A 14,646-nucleotide genomic window follows, 5' to 3' on the forward strand; every position below is an offset into this window, starting at 1 on the left:
ATGCCCTACAATTTCAACACACACACACACACACACACTATAAAAAGCTGCTGAATTAGCACTTCTCGTGACCACCCTTAGCATTAGCTTCCAAGTTTCCTATAAAAGTACTTGCCAAACAAAAAGTTGAGGAGTTGAGGAGTTGAGTTCTCCTCGGCATGACCCCAGCAGGTGAGTGCTGACCTAACTTTGCAAAATTTTGTTGCTCTTTGATTAATTGCTTTTTGTTTCAGCTGACAGGGAGTCGATAAATGTTATTCATTACATCAATACCCTCCTTTAAATGTAATGTAAAAGTAAATATTTGTATGCCAAACCGACTCGCCTAACTATTACGTCTACCTTCAGTTAAATTCAGACACAACCTTCCACCTGGGTGCTTTGAAATGCCAGCTCAGTTACAGTTACAGCGGCATGCCGTGCTGCCAGATGCGCAAAATAAATTCGGGTGCCATTCACAGCGATAAGCAACAACGTCAACAAAAACACTCACTACACGCATTTACAAACATATGCATATATGCGTAAAATAGTATATGTACAAATTGTGTGTAGCGCAGTGCAGCTGAAGCAAATAAAGAAAACGCAATTCCAAAAATAAAGTGATCGCCTCATTTAAAACGAATATTAAGTGCTGAGAGCAGCGCAGCGCAGCGCACAACAGTTGCCACACAAAGCCAGACGCTGCGTTGTCGTCGTTGTCACTGCAGTTGCAGTCGTCAGCGGATCAGCAACGACGGCGCCCCGACCGCGGCAGCAAATCGAAGCCACACAAATAGACTTCGGAATTGGGTTGACGCTGCGACTGCGGCTGTGGAATAGTTGGCATGTCCTACTTTATGCACAGTGCCAGCAGCGATTTGGTTAATCTCAATGTGGGCGGTCAACGGTGAGTGGAGCAATTCTAGCATAAGCTTTGATGACGCATGCAAAAAAAAAAAAACAAAAACAATATAGACTACATGCTATACACACTCACCCCCTCTCTCCCACCTGATGTGCTTGCAGCTTCTCGACGTCACGGCAAACACTTACATGGATACCGGACACATTCTTTACGGCCCTGCTGAGCGGTCGCATCTCGAGTCTGCGAGATGAGCACAATGCCATCTTTATTGATCGCGATCCGACGCTTTTCTCCATCATTTTAAACTACTTGCGGACCAAAGACATTGATATCAAGAATTGTGAAATACGCGCATTGCGCCATGAGGCGGAGTATTATGGCATCACGCCGCTGACAAAGCGCCTGGCTCTGTGCGAGGATCTCAATCACTCCTCGTGCGGCGATGTGCTCTTCTATGGCTTTCTGACAGCACCAGCCATGCCGCCCAATGATGCGCTGCAGGCCACAATGGAAGCTGCAAACAGTCCCATGGAATCATATGCCGGTTTGCCTACGTCATCTGGCAATGGTGCTGCTGCTGCACGACCTGGTTCCATGGTGCGCGTGCCGGAGACGTCATCAGCCTCGTCGCGTCACTCCTCTACGCACTCGCGCAATTCGTCCTGGGATTTGCGCAGTGGGCGTGGCTCGAATAGCGCTTCGAGCTCCAATGCGGCACCTGTTGCGCCTCCAGCTGCCTGGAATCCAGTTGGTGGACATTCGCGCAACGCTTCGCTGGATTTTATGCGACACTCTCGCAACTCGTCGGCTGATCTGAACAAAGTGATACGCAACGAAGTGGGTCTGGTGTTCAGCCCCACACAGAGCTCGAATTGGACGCCACCGCTGCGCGTGCAGATCATCAAGGCGCATCAGAACTGGATTGCCGTTGCATATGCGCACTTTGTCACCTGCTATCGCGTCAAGGACTCCAATGGCTGGCAGCAGGTGTTCACATCGCCACACATCGATGCTGCCATCGAGCGCATTGCCATCAACTCGAAGGTGAACACATCCACCGCCGAGCCGATGCCAAGTAAAATGATAGCCATATCGTATGGCAGCCAGATACGTTTGTGGAGCATTCAGGAGGGCGGCAACAAATCGGATATTGGCACCTTCAATCTCAATGTGCGCGTGGAGTATTTGTTCTTCATTGGCAGCCAGCTGGTGGCGTTGTCCTCGTCTGGTAAAATTGGCGTCTGGCATGCCATGACACAGCACTGGCAAATACAGGATCTGGTGCCGGTGCTTTCCTTCGACTCGGCGGGCTCCTTTCTGCTGCTGGGCTGCAACAATGGCTCCATTTACTATATAGGTATGTCGCACAAGCCTAGATACTCCTCCCTCCCTTTAATAAAATTTTTGCTCCTAGATATGCAAAAGTTTCCGTTGCGTATGAAGGACAACGATTTGCTGGTAACCGAGCTGTATAAGGATGCCAATATGGATCCCATTACAGCAATATCCGTTTATTTAACTCCGAAGACGTCGAGCATAAGCGGCAACTGGATAGAGATTGCCTATGGCACCAAATCCGGCGCCGTGCGCATCATTGTACAGCATCCGGAAACGGCCGGTCATGGGCCACATCTTTTCGAGACATTCTTTGTACATCAAAGTCCCATTACCAAGGCAAGACTTGTTTGATTCTTTTAAAAAAATGTACTTAACAAGCATCTGCTCTGACAGGTCATGCTGTCCGAGCGGTATTTGGTATCAGTTTGCAGCGAGTATCATCATGTGCGAACCTGGAGCCTGACACGCTTCCGTGGCATGCTCTCCACACAGCCGGGATCCACGCCGGAGGCTTCCTTCAAGATTGTCTCACTGGAGGCCACAGATAGCAACTACAGCTATGCGGCTGGCAATGATTTTGGACCCTATGGCGACTACGATGACATGATCTTTGTCCAGAAAGTGGTGCCCGAGACAAATCAGTTGTATGTGCGACAGGCTTCCAACGGTGATCGTGTATGTGTGATACGCTCCGTGGATGGCTCAACCATATCGGCATTCTGTGTACACGAGTGCGAGGTATCCTCGCGGATGGGCTCACGCTTTATACTCACCGGTCACTGCAATGGAGCAATACAAATGTGGGATTTAACAACAGCACTGGCGCTGCACGCAAAGGATGAGCCGCAGCAGAAAACCTCTGGCGGACCCGACACTAACGAGCTTCTCCGCCTACTTGACCAGTGTGAAATCAGCAATTCATCATGCTCAACACCTTGTATGTCACCGTGTCTATCGGCTATGGGAGGCGGCCTGGCCACCTCAATAGCCCGCATGAAGGCTAGCAATATTGCGCTGCTGAACCGAGATCCCGGCCAGCAACAGCAACCGCCAGTTGTCAGCCAGCCCCCGTCGCTGCCGCCTCCCTCGTCGGCTTCATCAGCTGCATTCCTAGCCCAGGTGCAACAACAAATATTGCCAGCGCCCCCACAGGCAATGCTAATGATGCAGCCGCAGCAACAGCAACAGCCGGCAGTGGCAGTAGCCGTAGCGGCAGCAGGCGTGGCGGCTGGGGCACAGCCGGCCGATGGTAACAATGAATGAAACGTGGAAGCGGCTGTTTCGGCGCTTGTCGGGCGCGTTTCATCCTTTACATTTCATAGGTGTAGCTTGATCTTTGATTATCAATACATATTCCTACAGTTTGTGCTGTGTGCGTTCATATACTATGTGTGGCGATCTCGCATCGCGAACAGCACACGCGCAACGGACTCGGCGGGCACATCATTAGATGCTGCTGCCGCTCATGCTGCCGGCACCAACTGACTGCATCCGGCATTTAGCTAAATCAAATAATCTCCCATATACACATATATATATAAATACATATATGCATACCTTTTGTGCTCGATGTCGTTGCAATTGCAATTTATGCTCGTAATATTACTTGTATCTATGTAAACACAGTCTCGTGAAGTTGCACGTGTAGTTTCGATTGTGCCCCTCGTGCTGCTGTAAAACGTAAATAAATAAATTATTAAATCTATATAGTATATACAAAGTTTTTCATTGGTTATCAACACACTGTTAGATCTATGCACTGGGTTTATAACAATTCCAAACAAAGGTGAAAATTTATTGGAAAACTGCTATTTGTCTGTTTTAGATTATTATAATCACGCTTGTTGGAAGAATGTTTAGTTTTCGATAATTTCAACTTAAACTTATCATTCAACGTCTGCATTACAAATAAATAGATAGTTAATTCAGCAGTTCTTTGCTAAATCCAGCCCCAAAATGACTGGAAACTATATAATTAGGGCATTTTGGACTCCATGCCTTATTAGCCAAATTCAACTTTAATCCATTTAGAGATTCGCATTGCAGCAATTTTCCAAATCGGCTCCTTCAGGTGAAACGGGTGGAAACCAGAAAGTTAAAATGATGTCTCCAAGGTTTTCCGAACTAAAATTTAATTTTCATTCATTTGGCTTCAAATTTTTTTTTAATCCTCTGTGCAAGATAGATACGAGGATGTTTTTTTTTAATTCACCCCAAATGGCGAATAACGGGTGAAAAAACTTTACGAACAATCTAGTGGATTGCATGAAATGCCAGCTTTCTTTAAAAAAAAAATCAAGACAATTGACAGTCATCAATAATTTATTCAACTTTTAGCTTAGTTATTTGTGGTTCGAATACTTGATTTTTTTTTGTTTTTTACTCTTAACATGGGCTTGTCAGCCAGTTATCGTATGTGTGTGTGTTATCGTATTGAATGGGTATACATATGTCCGTATGTATGTCCAGGCGACATCAATAAAGTAAAAAAGCAGCAAAAAATGCTAACATATAAAAATATACAATCTATAATTTAGTAATCTCCCCTTGATTTGCTTACTTTGTTTTTTGTTTGTTTTTAATATCTTTCTGCTTATCAACGCGGTATTCTAATCAATTGAAAACTTTTCGCCTTTGTTCTTGCATTAAATTTAACTAAATTAGGACGCACTGGTATTTAGATTTACTCATAGTATATAGCTATCTATATATATGTGTAAGCATATAGGCTTATCTGCCGCGTGGAAATAATTATCGAGTTTAACATACAAATACTTTGTACATGAAGTTCTTGTTATTTATATAACTTAGTGCTAGGCTAGGGCTAAAGTGCGAACCGATATGAAGCAGCATACAATGCATGCAACACATCCCAGCGTTATTCTTGGGTTCCATGGACTCTAATCAAAAATTTTGCTGCTGTGCATCCAATGTGATATGTGCGTTGAGTAAAAAAATAATAATAAAAGCAATTGCTAGGCAAAAGAAAATGCTAGGGTGTGCGTGTGCGTGTTTGTGGGCGTTTTGTAAATATAGTTCAACGAGATCCAGCTCACTACTGTTTGCAGCTACTGTTGTTACAGCTACACCTGAAAGTAATCATCCACTACCAGCTGCTGTTCACTGGGCGTGCTCAGCGGGCTGCTCGCCTGCGTATTGTTATCGGACTCCAGACGCTCGTAGCCATTATCCGTGTTGTTACTGCTGCTGCTGCTACAGTTGCTGTTGCTGTTGTTGCTGCTGTTGTTAGTAGATGTTGTTGTTGTTGTCATTGTTGTGGCATTTAAATAACACACCGACTCGTAGTTGGGATCCGTTTCACTGCCCGTGCCCGTAAGTGATTCATACTGCGAGGAACTAGGCGTCTGATGTGAGCTCATGCTGCTCACCATGCTGGTGCTGGTGGTCACTGTAATCATGGACAAACTGTTCGCCATGGAGGATGAGTTGGGCGTGAGGGGCGAAGTGAGCGCCACATTCTCAGCTATACGCGCATAATGATCCGTTTCGTTTGCAGCCGGTGCCAGATGCGCCTTAGTCTCGAGTATGCTGGCATAATTGTGATTCGCATCGGCGCCAGGTATGGTGCTGTAGCCACCACTACTGTCCACAACATCGCCGGGCGGACGCTTCTTTTCCAGCACCTTGGCATAGCCATCATCCGAATGAGCGCGACTCTTCAACACCTCATAGTTGGGATCATAGTCGGACTTCTTGGCATCATCATCGTTGGGCGCCGTCTGCAGCTGCTCATAGCCAGGATCGTTGCTGTTCGACGGCTGACACGGTGGGCAGTTTATAGTCTCGTAGTGCTTTGTGCTGGTGCTGGGCGCAACAGGTTTGACCTGAACGCTGCTGCTGCTGCTGATATTGTTGTGATGCGTTTGACTGACAGCTGCTATAACCGGTACAACAAAGGCAGCTATTAGTAAAATGCATTAACATTTTGGAGTAGAGGTTAAAGTCTTATGATGCATGCCAAGCTAAAAAGCGTCATCCATTTGATATACTAACCACTGTCAGTTCCCAACAAAAACTGACGAAACTGTCGAAACGCGCAAATTTCTCATTTTGGCAAAACAACTAAATTGTGGATACCCAAGGCATGGGTTAAAGTATAAGAAATAAATAAACAAGACACAAGGAGAGAAACAAGAGGAGATTAATTGGGCATATTAGGTGGTTAAACAGAGTAGCTGGGAACTAAAAGATTGAGATAAACGATATTGTGCCTTAAGACTTAGCAAGCGCCACAAATCAAAACCACAGTAAGTCGCCCTATAAGCCTGATGTTAAATTTATTGCGATAAGTCAATGCAAATTTGCCAGCTTAAAGCTTCTAGCCATAATCTATGAGTTTTAAGTCACATAGCTTATAATTATAGTCGAGCTTTGTACTTTAATTTTAATAAACATTTTTGAAAGCTTTCCAGCAAGCGTTAATGTAGTTAATGCAAGCTGCAAGTTTGCATTGCATTGCAAAAAGCTCAATGCACTCAGCAAATAAAATTAAACTTTCTTGAAACTACGGCATTAATTATTTTGCTTTTGACTTCTTGGTTTTCGAGCTTTAAAGACAATGAATTGCGTTTAAAGTCCATAAATTACATTGACTTCTGTATACTTGTTTTCTGTTTCACCTTTGATCTGCACAAATATCGTTAATCTCTACTGGAAAATAAGAGACTGCTTGAATTTATTACCTGCTTCCAGTTGCCGCTCCTTTTGCAGAATGTTGGCATAGCAATCCGACTTGCGATTCTCGTGCGGTAGCTGATTTTGCGTCAGTTTCTGCCCATCCGCCGGTATCGTCTCGTATCCATGATCTTTGGCAGTGTAACTGTTGCTGCGCACACGACTCTTGTCAGACCCAGATGCCGTCAGCTTCAGTGGATCCATTAGAAGCGCCGCTGCTGCACTATCCAAGGGACTGACCCCAAGTACCTCCGGCTGGTGTGAGGAGAACTTGTGCTTCTTCATCACCTGCAAACGGAAAGTGGCAAGATTATGAATGTGATGTCACCAGTTCAAAAAGCCAGTACTCACCTTGGCGTACATTCCCTCGATGTTTCTGCTGCCCTCAACATCTTTGGATGGACTTAGACTCTTGCTGTGCTTGCGCTGTGGGGATGCATTGCTAGCATCGTTGGCTTCGTTGTTGCCCTCGCCGCCGGCTTCAATTACAGATATAACAGAGCTGCGCCCAGATGTAAGATTGCTGCTGCTTGCTGCTGAATGAAGGTGATGTTGCCCCTGCGACTGGCTGAGACTCGCTTTGGGCGTAGGAGGCAACGGAGAATTTGCCTGCCGCTTCTCCGGTTTGGGCGAGCCTAAATTGCACACAGACGACGAAGAAGATGCTTGCCGCGAGTGCATTTGTGCGCGCAAACTATCCACATGATGCGGCACGGGCCCAGCATACTCCATGCTGCTGCTGCTTACTCGGTGCGTCGATCCGCTGCCCGTACTGTGATTCGGCGGCGGCAGCTGCCCGCTACTGCCTGTCGCTGCACTTGCTGCCGACAAGCTGCTGCTGTTGTTAATCTCAACTGCTACCACAATGGGATTAGCCTGCATTGGCTGGATTTGTGCATAGGTCTCTGAACCGCTTGTATAAATATCGGTGGCATTTGGTATGTGACGATTGTTGGGATCCTCAATAGCCGCATAGGTTTCATCTACATAAAGATAATTAATCAACTTGTCTTTAATTGACATTATCGCTTTGCGACTCACCCGAATCGTCTGAGACGGTTGCATAGTGCGAGTCATTGACATCACGCGTCAGCGTAGTTTTTCTGGCCGTCTGTTTGCTCGGCGGTTGCTGTGCCAGAATATTAGCCAGCGGCTCGCGCACGCTAATGCTCGTATATCCCTCTGTGGATAACATAAACATACAATTGTGAAATACAGTTTTTGAAAAGCAGTGTATGGCCACTTACTAGAAGAGTCTTGTGAGTCGCCACTAAAATGTTGATTTGCAATAGGCGGCGTCATATAGGGCAGGTCCTGACTGGCCGATATCATGCCCGCAATAGCCGATGCAGCCGGTATTTCTACCTGCGAAGTGGATTCATCGTTCAGGTGCTGTGTCGACTCGCCACTGAGCTGTGAGCCACGCTGCAGTGAGTCGGTGCCATGTTGCGAACATGCAGCTTTGCTGCTGGAATTGCTTGCATTTGTTGCTGCTACAGCAGAGGTGGAGGTAGACGGTGCATTGAGTTGCGCATACGGATGCTCGGTGCCACGCACCTTGGCATAATCGTGCGGCAAGCCCTTAACGCGCGAATACGGCGAGCTAACATCATCCGCCTGGCTGATGGAGCTATGCTGCGATACGCTGGTTTGCTTCTTCAGACTGGGCTGAGCTGCTGGGGGCAAGATAAGGGCGGGGATTAGCATGTTATTGTCTTACATTTATTACAATACTCCAGCTGTTCAACATAAAGCCAAACCCCTAGTGTATATACGTACGACTTTGATTATGCGCATTGGCCAGCTGCTTGTCGGCAACAGTCTCATACAATTCGGAGCCATTGTCGTTGTTCTCCGCAACGGGTATGTCCGGCAAGCTGCGATGCGCCGCTGTGCTAGATCTGTCATACGGGGGGATGGAGCAATTAATGAATTGCAATTGAATATGATTTGCATGGGAATTGCGAACAGCAGGCAACCCACCTCTTTTCTGAGTCAGCATTTGAGACCGTAGACGCATTTAGCTCTGCTTGTGACTCACTGTTGTGCACCAGGCTGTTGCTATTTGTTGCCGCATTCGTATTTGCGTTCGAATTGTTGCTGCTGACCACAATAACCTCGTCGGGGTTCTTTAGCTTCACCATGCCCTCCAGGCCGAGCAAATCATTTCTGCGTAAAATGCATATGCACATATGTAGATATAATTGGTGAATTAACGTTTTTGGCGCGAGCGCATCCAACTGGAACTGGGACGTAACTTTCACTCGCGCAGTGACCAATATGTGGCTGGCCAGCAGCCTGGTTATGGGCATAGCTGCAGGCTCTATTTACTTACTTTGGTATTCTTTTCTTGCAGCACAGACAATTGAAAAACATTACAATTAACGCAAGCGTTAAATTTAGCGTCACAAGCAGATATGTGTAGGCCTCCAGATTGCCAAATTTTGTCGTCTCAACCATGCCTACATCTATATATACATATGCGCTATGTACGTTTAGAAATAACAAGAGCAAGCTTTTATTTTCCCATGCGACGTCACGAAATACATTGCACTTTTACAATTATTAACAATTACAACTGTTTTTCACATAGTTTTCGCTGCTGTTGCTGCTGCAGTTGCAATGTTATTTACGATTTTTCCATTTGCCATTCACCCGAAAAATGCACACGCAGGCAACACCAAATACAAATATCTGGCAACTCCAGTAAATACACAGCGAGAAATTTTAACTTCATGAGATTTTCAATTCATTTAATAACACAATTGTTGCGCTCAATAGCTGCATAGGTTTTGGTATAAAAAGGTTAGTAAATCTTAATGCTAAGGTTAACAATTGTTTCAGAAAATATGAATGTGTTTGTCTACAACTAATTTGCTCATTTTGCGCATTTGGCACGGCTATTATCAAATAAATAGTTAAAGTTCAGTATGTTTGAATATGGTATTTTCAATATTCTCCTGAAGTTTTTCGACTTTGCGAGTTTGTTTCTTAAGTAGCTCCTCCATATCTTCAAATCGATTGCTTTTGTCCTTGTGCTTTTCATCCTGATGTGGAAAATAGATTTTGTTAATCACCCAATCACACTTAATTAACACTTCTCAATTATACCTTGTACTTCTCCTTGTGCAGAGCATGCTCCGCATGTAAATGACGTAACTTCAGCAGGCGACTCTCAAAATGATGCAGTTCGGTTTTAAGAGACGCCAGTTCCTTGTCCGTGAAATTGTTGGCTTGTGCCACACGCCATAAGCCCTGCACCTTTGGCTCTATAAAGTCCTGGCTATGTGGTCCGGAGGATACCAAACGCTCCAGGCGATCATAGTGATCCTTTATACCAACATGATGTCCACGCAAAGCATTCATGTCACTTTCAAACTTTTTTACATTTTGTTCATGTGTTTTAATCTCATTATCGTTGGGATCATTGGAAATGAGATTGTAGCTATCCAGATCTTCGGTGTTGATAGCATCTATGGGCATTATTAAGATATAAAGACTCAGACAGCTGTCTTGGCTTTATAGTAAACGTTAACTTACTCTCATGCTTATCAGTATCCAAGGTGCCAATGTTTTCCAGTAAGCTATAATACACATCCACTTTGTCCTGATGATGCTCAAATTCTTGCTTAAGGGATTTTAGCTCTTCCGCCGTGAAACCGGATATTTCTGCTTTCTCCCACAAACGGTTTAGTTTCTTGTCCTTAAATAGACTTTTATTTTTGTGCCTTTCCTCGGGATCGTGGAATTTCTGTGTAAAGCAAAACAATTATAATAATCTGTTGCACTGAGTCGTTAAGCATTGTCCGTACTTTAAAGGGCTTTATTTTTTCCGCATCCTGGGTATCTTCAAAGTGTTCCAGCAAATCGTAGCTGCTCATTATTCCAATCAGCTTCTGGCGCAACTCATTGGCCTTCAGACCATCCTTGTCCTTGTGCTGCGAGTTGAGCTGCTTCCATGCAATCTCCTCCTTATCGTGTATTTTAAGCTCCATGTACAAAGACTTTATTTTGCTTTCAGTCAAACGCTAAAATGCATAGTATAAATATTAATACAATTTGAACGTCATAAACAAAAAAGAAAAACTTGCGTTTTGTGCCTTTGACCAAATCAGATTCAATTTAGCCATGCGAAATGGTCGCTGGAGATTCCGAATTTCCGGCTCATACTTTTCCTCTGCGACCTGCTTGAAATGCGGGCTGTTTGCCTCTTTGCTGTACTTTTTGCTCTGCTTTCTGTCGGCGTCCACACATTGCGTTGCAATTAATAGGTATATGGCGGTAAGTGCCACAATTAAGTGACACGTTTTCAACATGATATTTCTGAAAAACTGATCAAATCTTCTAACTAGCCTCTAGTGTTGGGTTGGGAGCACAAAAAGAGCTACTGATTGGACTCAATTCATGAGCCGGTTCTTTTCACGTCTCTAACGATATATTTATCGATATGTCTACTTTGAATAATTGGTGAGTATGAGTGTGACAAGGATGGGTTACTCAAATAAAACCCGCGAATATAGTTGACATTAATTCTTTTAAATATTATTTCTTTTAAAAATGTGCTGCAACACAATGAGTTGTTTCCAGTTGTATTTAATACTGTTATATTCAACCGTCTACGTCTAGTCCAAATTGGGTATTTACAAAAATTATATTAAGACTGCATTTTTCCCAAACATTACATACTAGAACCGAAAATATAATTTTAATAATTGCACATGGTGATGTCCCTTTAGTTTGTAAAGGTATGTTCAGATCATCGAATGGCCTGCGACATATGTAGAGGCGTAACCATCAGCGTCAGTTCAGCATCCTTAAGGTTAGCACCTCGCAAATTGGCCTCCTGTAAATCGCTGCCTGATAGATTGCAACGTTCCAGATCGGCACCGGCCAGCACAGCGGCGCGTAAATTACAATTTTTCATATTTGCATTTTTAAGATTTGCTACGCGCAAATTGACACCGGCCATATTACTGCTCTCCAGGCAGGCACCCTTCAGATTCACACCCTCCAAATTGGTGCGCACACCTGTTGGATCCTCAAAATTGCAGCCCCGTAAATTGGCGCCCTCCTAAAAATGAAAGAACTTTAGGAATAAAATTGACCAGGCGTATTTCGTACGTGTTTCCTAATGAGGATTCATGTTCGTATAGTGTTGGTCAATTCCGACACGCGCACATCTCTAGCATACACTGAGGAAATATTTACCATGTTGGCACAAAGTCCACGCACTGAAACTAACTGAGCGCATTCCAGATTCGCATACTGAAGATCCGCACGCTCCAGGCAGCAGTAGTTTAGATTTGTGTGCGATAAATTGCAGCGCGACATGTTTGCATACTAATAATGAAGATAAAATAGTCAGTATAGATAGTAGTTTAATATCAAGAGCACTGCGCACCTTAAAATTAATGTTTCGGAAGTCCAATTTGCGCAGATCGGCTCCGGCTAGATTGACACCCTGGAAACGCAGTTCCGTAATCGCAGATGTCTGTATGATGGCTTTTATGACGTCCATGCGCGTCAGTGGTCTATCGTCGAGCTGCTCCTGCTCGCCCAGTCGCTCCTCCAAGTGTGTGACCAACGAGTAAATGCCAAAGAAACGCGCCTCCTCCAAAACGCCTTTTAAACTGATGTGATTGTCGCACACAAATTCGCCGTGACGCAAATAATTAATGATCGGCTCGAAATAGCGAGCACTTCGATCGATCAAGTACGCGCCCTGCTCGTCCCTTTCACTGGGCATCATGCCACCATCCTGTAGAAACATTCTCGCTAGCATTGAGTCCGGTTCACGGCCAACGAGCGTATCAATTGTTGTTGTATAAATTTTTCCACCCACATTTAATTTTACCCATTTATTGGATGGGAAAGTGTGCGGGGTGGGTGCTACGCCGCTAACTGCAACAACAGCATTTGCATTTTTTTGCGCTCCATCACTTTCCATTGGGTTAAATTTTTTGCAATTGTTTTGTTTTGTTGTGGTTTTTGTTGCTGCAATTTCAGCTGCTCCGATTTCTTTGTTTGGGTGAACGGCAAATTATCGTTAGTGTGGCCGCACATCTTTTTTCAGCTATCGATAACAATCGTTTGTCTGGCGATAAAGTATCCATAAATAATCTTATATTATTGAGGAAAATTTAGAATCATCCTCCGTCAACATACATACGTACATTTCTAAAAACTGCTGCACTCCCAACATTAAGCAACAATATGACAACGGCCGATGCCGAAAGACCTGTTGGCAGCGGCAGCAGCAGCAGCAGCTCAACTGCCAATCAACGGGGTGTCAGTCGCGTACTTGCAAAGTTATCCCATTCGTTGGCGGAGGGAGAGTTTTATGAAGCACACATGATGTATCGAACGTTATATTTTCGTTATACTGCCCAGAAACGTTACCAGGACTGCTTAGATTTGCTATTCGACGGTGCACAGAAACTAATCGAGAAGGAGCAGGAGGGCAGCGCTGCGGATTTGTGTTTATTGCTAGTAGATACCCTGGAGAAGCGTGGCCCGCGACCGGATGACGCGGACAATTTCGAATGGGTGCCTCGCTTTGGTGCATTAATACGTGGATTGAGCGCAACTACAGTGGAGCGCGAGACACTGATCGTATGTTAAAGTTATTCAATTTGTTCAACTTTTTCTTATATGTTTTGTTTTTTTACATTAGCATCGCGTTGTGAAATGGAGCACCACTGTGCACGGTCAGTTCGGTCACCCGGTCTTGCACAAGCTTATTGCGCACGTGTTCTGGACAGAGGGAAACATTGAGTCAGCACGCCACCACTATTTGCTCTGCCAGGATGGTAGCCTATGCGGGCGCGTGCTGATTGAAATAAGCCAGAGCAAGGGCTTCCACAAAGAAGTCGATTTGTTTTTGGTGCAAGCGGTGCTGCAGCAGCTATCATTGAAGGATCGCAAAACGGCAAATGAGATGTTTAGCGAGTATACACGATACCATCCAAAAATACTGAGGCACGAGTTTCCATACAAGGAGCCATTGATCAATTTCCTGTACTTCTTGTTTCGACTTATCGATACGAAGAGCGTGATGGGCTTTCGTGCTCTGCGCAAGCTGTACGATCCTTCCCTGAAGCGAGACGCTTCCTTTCACAAATACCTAACGAAGATTGGTGTCATATACTTTGATGAGCAACCGGAGCAGGTGCATGCTGGTCCCTCCGGGCTTGGTGGCATGTTTGGCGACATCTTCAATCAGCTAATGCAGGGTTTCGATGAAGAGGATGAGGTGCAAAGCAGACCACAGCGACAGCGACAAAACGCTAACAGTGAACTGGACTAGCAGCAAATGCCGTGGCCGGATTAGCAGTCCGCGAAGTCAACGGGGTTCATTAATACTTATCTACACACCGGGGCTTTGTTTGTAATGTTATTATATATTTGCTAAATTAAAACCTTACTGGCATTTGCAGTAATAGGCATAAATGATTTATGTATATACGCTGTTAGTGTGGGCAGCCGAAATATCCCTAAATGGCAAAGCAGAAATGGCACAGAATGGCATTGGACGACACAAGTTCATATGCTGTTTGTAGTGTACGGTATAGTTATCGATAAGCTGTTGCTCGATATTAATCTCTAATTACACATCTCTATTGGAATGTATTGTATTTTTTAGTACATGGCCGCATGCGGTATTTTACCACGTAATTCTACACTTTTAACAGCAAAAATATATGTTGGTGTAGCAAGCAAAACACTTCGATTTAATTTTGCAAGCCAATTTTCAACAACTTAAATTT

The 14,646-nt window shown here is 44.6% G+C and overlaps 5 protein-coding genes across 10 annotated transcripts; 2 read left to right on the forward strand and 3 right to left on the reverse strand.

Moving 5' to 3' along the window:
- Positions 1-472: 472 nt before the first annotated feature.
- LOC115771911 (BTB/POZ domain-containing protein KCTD3) lies at positions 473-3,897 on the forward strand. Its single transcript, XM_030717801.1, has 4 exons — positions 473-889; positions 1,009-2,204; positions 2,262-2,521; positions 2,579-3,897. The coding sequence occupies exons 1-4, from the start codon at positions 828-830 to the stop codon at positions 3,446-3,448; spliced, it is 2,388 nt and encodes a 795-aa protein (XP_030573661.1). The 5' UTR covers positions 473-827; the 3' UTR covers positions 3,449-3,897.
- Positions 3,898-4,489: 592 nt separating this feature from the next.
- LOC115771961 (serine-rich adhesin for platelets) lies at positions 4,490-9,499 on the reverse strand. 6 transcript variants are annotated; one of them, XR_004019001.1, is made up of 9 exons: positions 9,216-9,499; positions 8,864-9,049; positions 8,660-8,781; positions 8,128-8,556; positions 7,922-8,062; positions 7,232-7,863; positions 6,889-7,168; positions 6,200-6,268; positions 6,013-6,083 (listed from the first exon to the last, which is right to left on the reverse strand). XR_004019001.1 is itself a non-coding variant. In XM_030717871.1 (8 exons), exons 1-8 carry the CDS (start codon positions 9,338-9,340, stop codon positions 5,269-5,271), a joined length of 2,727 nt encoding a protein of 908 aa, XP_030573731.1. In that variant the 5' UTR covers positions 9,341-9,499; the 3' UTR covers positions 4,490-5,268. The 6 variants fall into 6 exon arrangements, 5 of the variants coding, with proteins under 5 accessions (XP_030573731.1, XP_030573732.1, XP_030573730.1 ...); XM_030717871.1 differs by lacking the exon at positions 6,200-6,268 and having other exon boundaries at positions 4,490-6,083; positions 8,128-8,553; XM_030717872.1 differs by lacking the exon at positions 6,200-6,268 and having other exon boundaries at positions 4,490-6,080.
- A 124-nt stretch (positions 9,500-9,623) lies between these two features.
- Positions 9,624-11,247, reverse strand: LOC115771764 (alpha-2-macroglobulin receptor-associated protein). The gene is made up of 5 exons (XM_030717617.1): positions 10,972-11,247; positions 10,693-10,908; positions 10,421-10,631; positions 9,992-10,353; positions 9,624-9,927 (listed from the first exon to the last, which is right to left on the reverse strand). Exons 1-5 carry the CDS (start codon positions 11,194-11,196, stop codon positions 9,799-9,801), a joined length of 1,143 nt encoding a protein of 380 aa, XP_030573477.1. The 5' UTR covers positions 11,197-11,247; the 3' UTR covers positions 9,624-9,798.
- Positions 11,248-11,458: 211 nt separating this feature from the next.
- Positions 11,459-13,135, reverse strand: LOC115771677 (BTB/POZ domain-containing protein KCTD9). The gene is made up of 4 exons (XM_030717492.1): positions 13,054-13,135; positions 12,282-12,974; positions 12,089-12,220; positions 11,459-11,951 (listed from the first exon to the last, which is right to left on the reverse strand). The coding sequence occupies exons 2-4, from the start codon at positions 12,825-12,827 to the stop codon at positions 11,637-11,639; spliced, it is 993 nt and encodes a 330-aa protein (XP_030573352.1). The 5' UTR covers positions 12,828-12,974; positions 13,054-13,135; the 3' UTR covers positions 11,459-11,636.
- LOC115771676 (Golgi to ER traffic protein 4 homolog) lies at positions 13,080-14,344 on the forward strand. The gene is made up of 2 exons (XM_030717491.1): positions 13,080-13,492; positions 13,554-14,344. Exons 1-2 carry the CDS (start codon positions 13,094-13,096, stop codon positions 14,184-14,186), a joined length of 1,032 nt encoding a protein of 343 aa, XP_030573351.1. The 5' UTR covers positions 13,080-13,093; the 3' UTR covers positions 14,187-14,344.
- The last annotated feature ends 302 nt before the right edge of the window (positions 14,345-14,646 follow it).

The sequence above is a fragment of the Drosophila novamexicana genome, unplaced genomic scaffold, assembly GCF_003285875.2.
Source record: "Drosophila novamexicana strain 15010-1031.04,08,12 unplaced genomic scaffold, DnovRS2.1 tig00000108-arrow-pilon, whole genome shotgun sequence".
Taxonomy (NCBI): Eukaryota; Metazoa; Arthropoda; class Insecta; order Diptera; family Drosophilidae; genus Drosophila; species Drosophila novamexicana.

Bases quoted from the DNA above. Each gene is read 5' to 3' on its own strand.
- LOC115771911 (XM_030717801.1), top strand. From the start codon at position 828: ATGTCCTACTTTATGCACAGTGCCAGCAGCGATTTGGTTAATCTCAAT. The intron at 890-1,008 runs GTGAGTGGAGCA...ATGTGCTTGCAG, and splicing joins CTCAATGTGGGCGGTCAACG to CTTCTCGACGTCACGGCAAA. The intron at 2,205-2,261 runs GTATGTCGCACA...TTTTGCTCCTAG, and splicing joins TGGCTCCATTTACTATATAG to ATATGCAAAAGTTTCCGTTG.
- LOC115771961 (XM_030717870.1), bottom strand. From the start codon at position 9,340: ATGGTTGAGACGACAAAATTTGGCAATCTGGAGGCCTACACATATCTG. The intron at 8,063-8,127 runs GTAAGTGGCCAT...TGTTATCCACAG, and splicing joins CGACTCACAAGACTCTTCTA to AGGGATATACGAGCATTAGC. The intron at 7,864-7,921 runs GTGAGTCGCAAA...ATCTTTATGTAG, and splicing joins AACCGTCTCAGACGATTCGG to ATGAAACCTATGCGGCTATT.
- LOC115771764 (XM_030717617.1), bottom strand. From the start codon at position 11,196: ATGTTGAAAACGTGTCACTTAATTGTGGCACTTACCGCCATATACCTA. The intron at 10,909-10,971 runs GCAAGTTTTTCT...TATGCATTTTAG, and splicing joins TTTGGTCAAAGGCACAAAAC to CGTTTGACTGAAAGCAAAAT. The intron at 9,928-9,991 runs GTATAATTGAGA...TTTCCACATCAG, and splicing joins TGCACAAGGAGAAGTACAAG to GATGAAAAGCACAAGGACAA.
- LOC115771677 (XM_030717492.1), bottom strand. From the start codon at position 12,827: ATGGAAAGTGATGGAGCGCAAAAAAATGCAAATGCTGTTGTTGCAGTT. The intron at 12,221-12,281 runs GTGCGCAGTGCT...CTTCATTATTAG, and splicing joins TCCGAAACATTAATTTTAAG to TATGCAAACATGTCGCGCTG. The intron at 11,952-12,088 runs GTAAATATTTCC...TTTCATTTTTAG, and splicing joins GTGGACTTTGTGCCAACATG to GAGGGCGCCAATTTACGGGG.
- LOC115771676 (XM_030717491.1), top strand. From the start codon at position 13,094: ATGACAACGGCCGATGCCGAAAGACCTGTTGGCAGCGGCAGCAGCAGC. The intron at 13,493-13,553 runs GTATGTTAAAGT...TTTTTACATTAG, and splicing joins TGGAGCGCGAGACACTGATC to CATCGCGTTGTGAAATGGAG.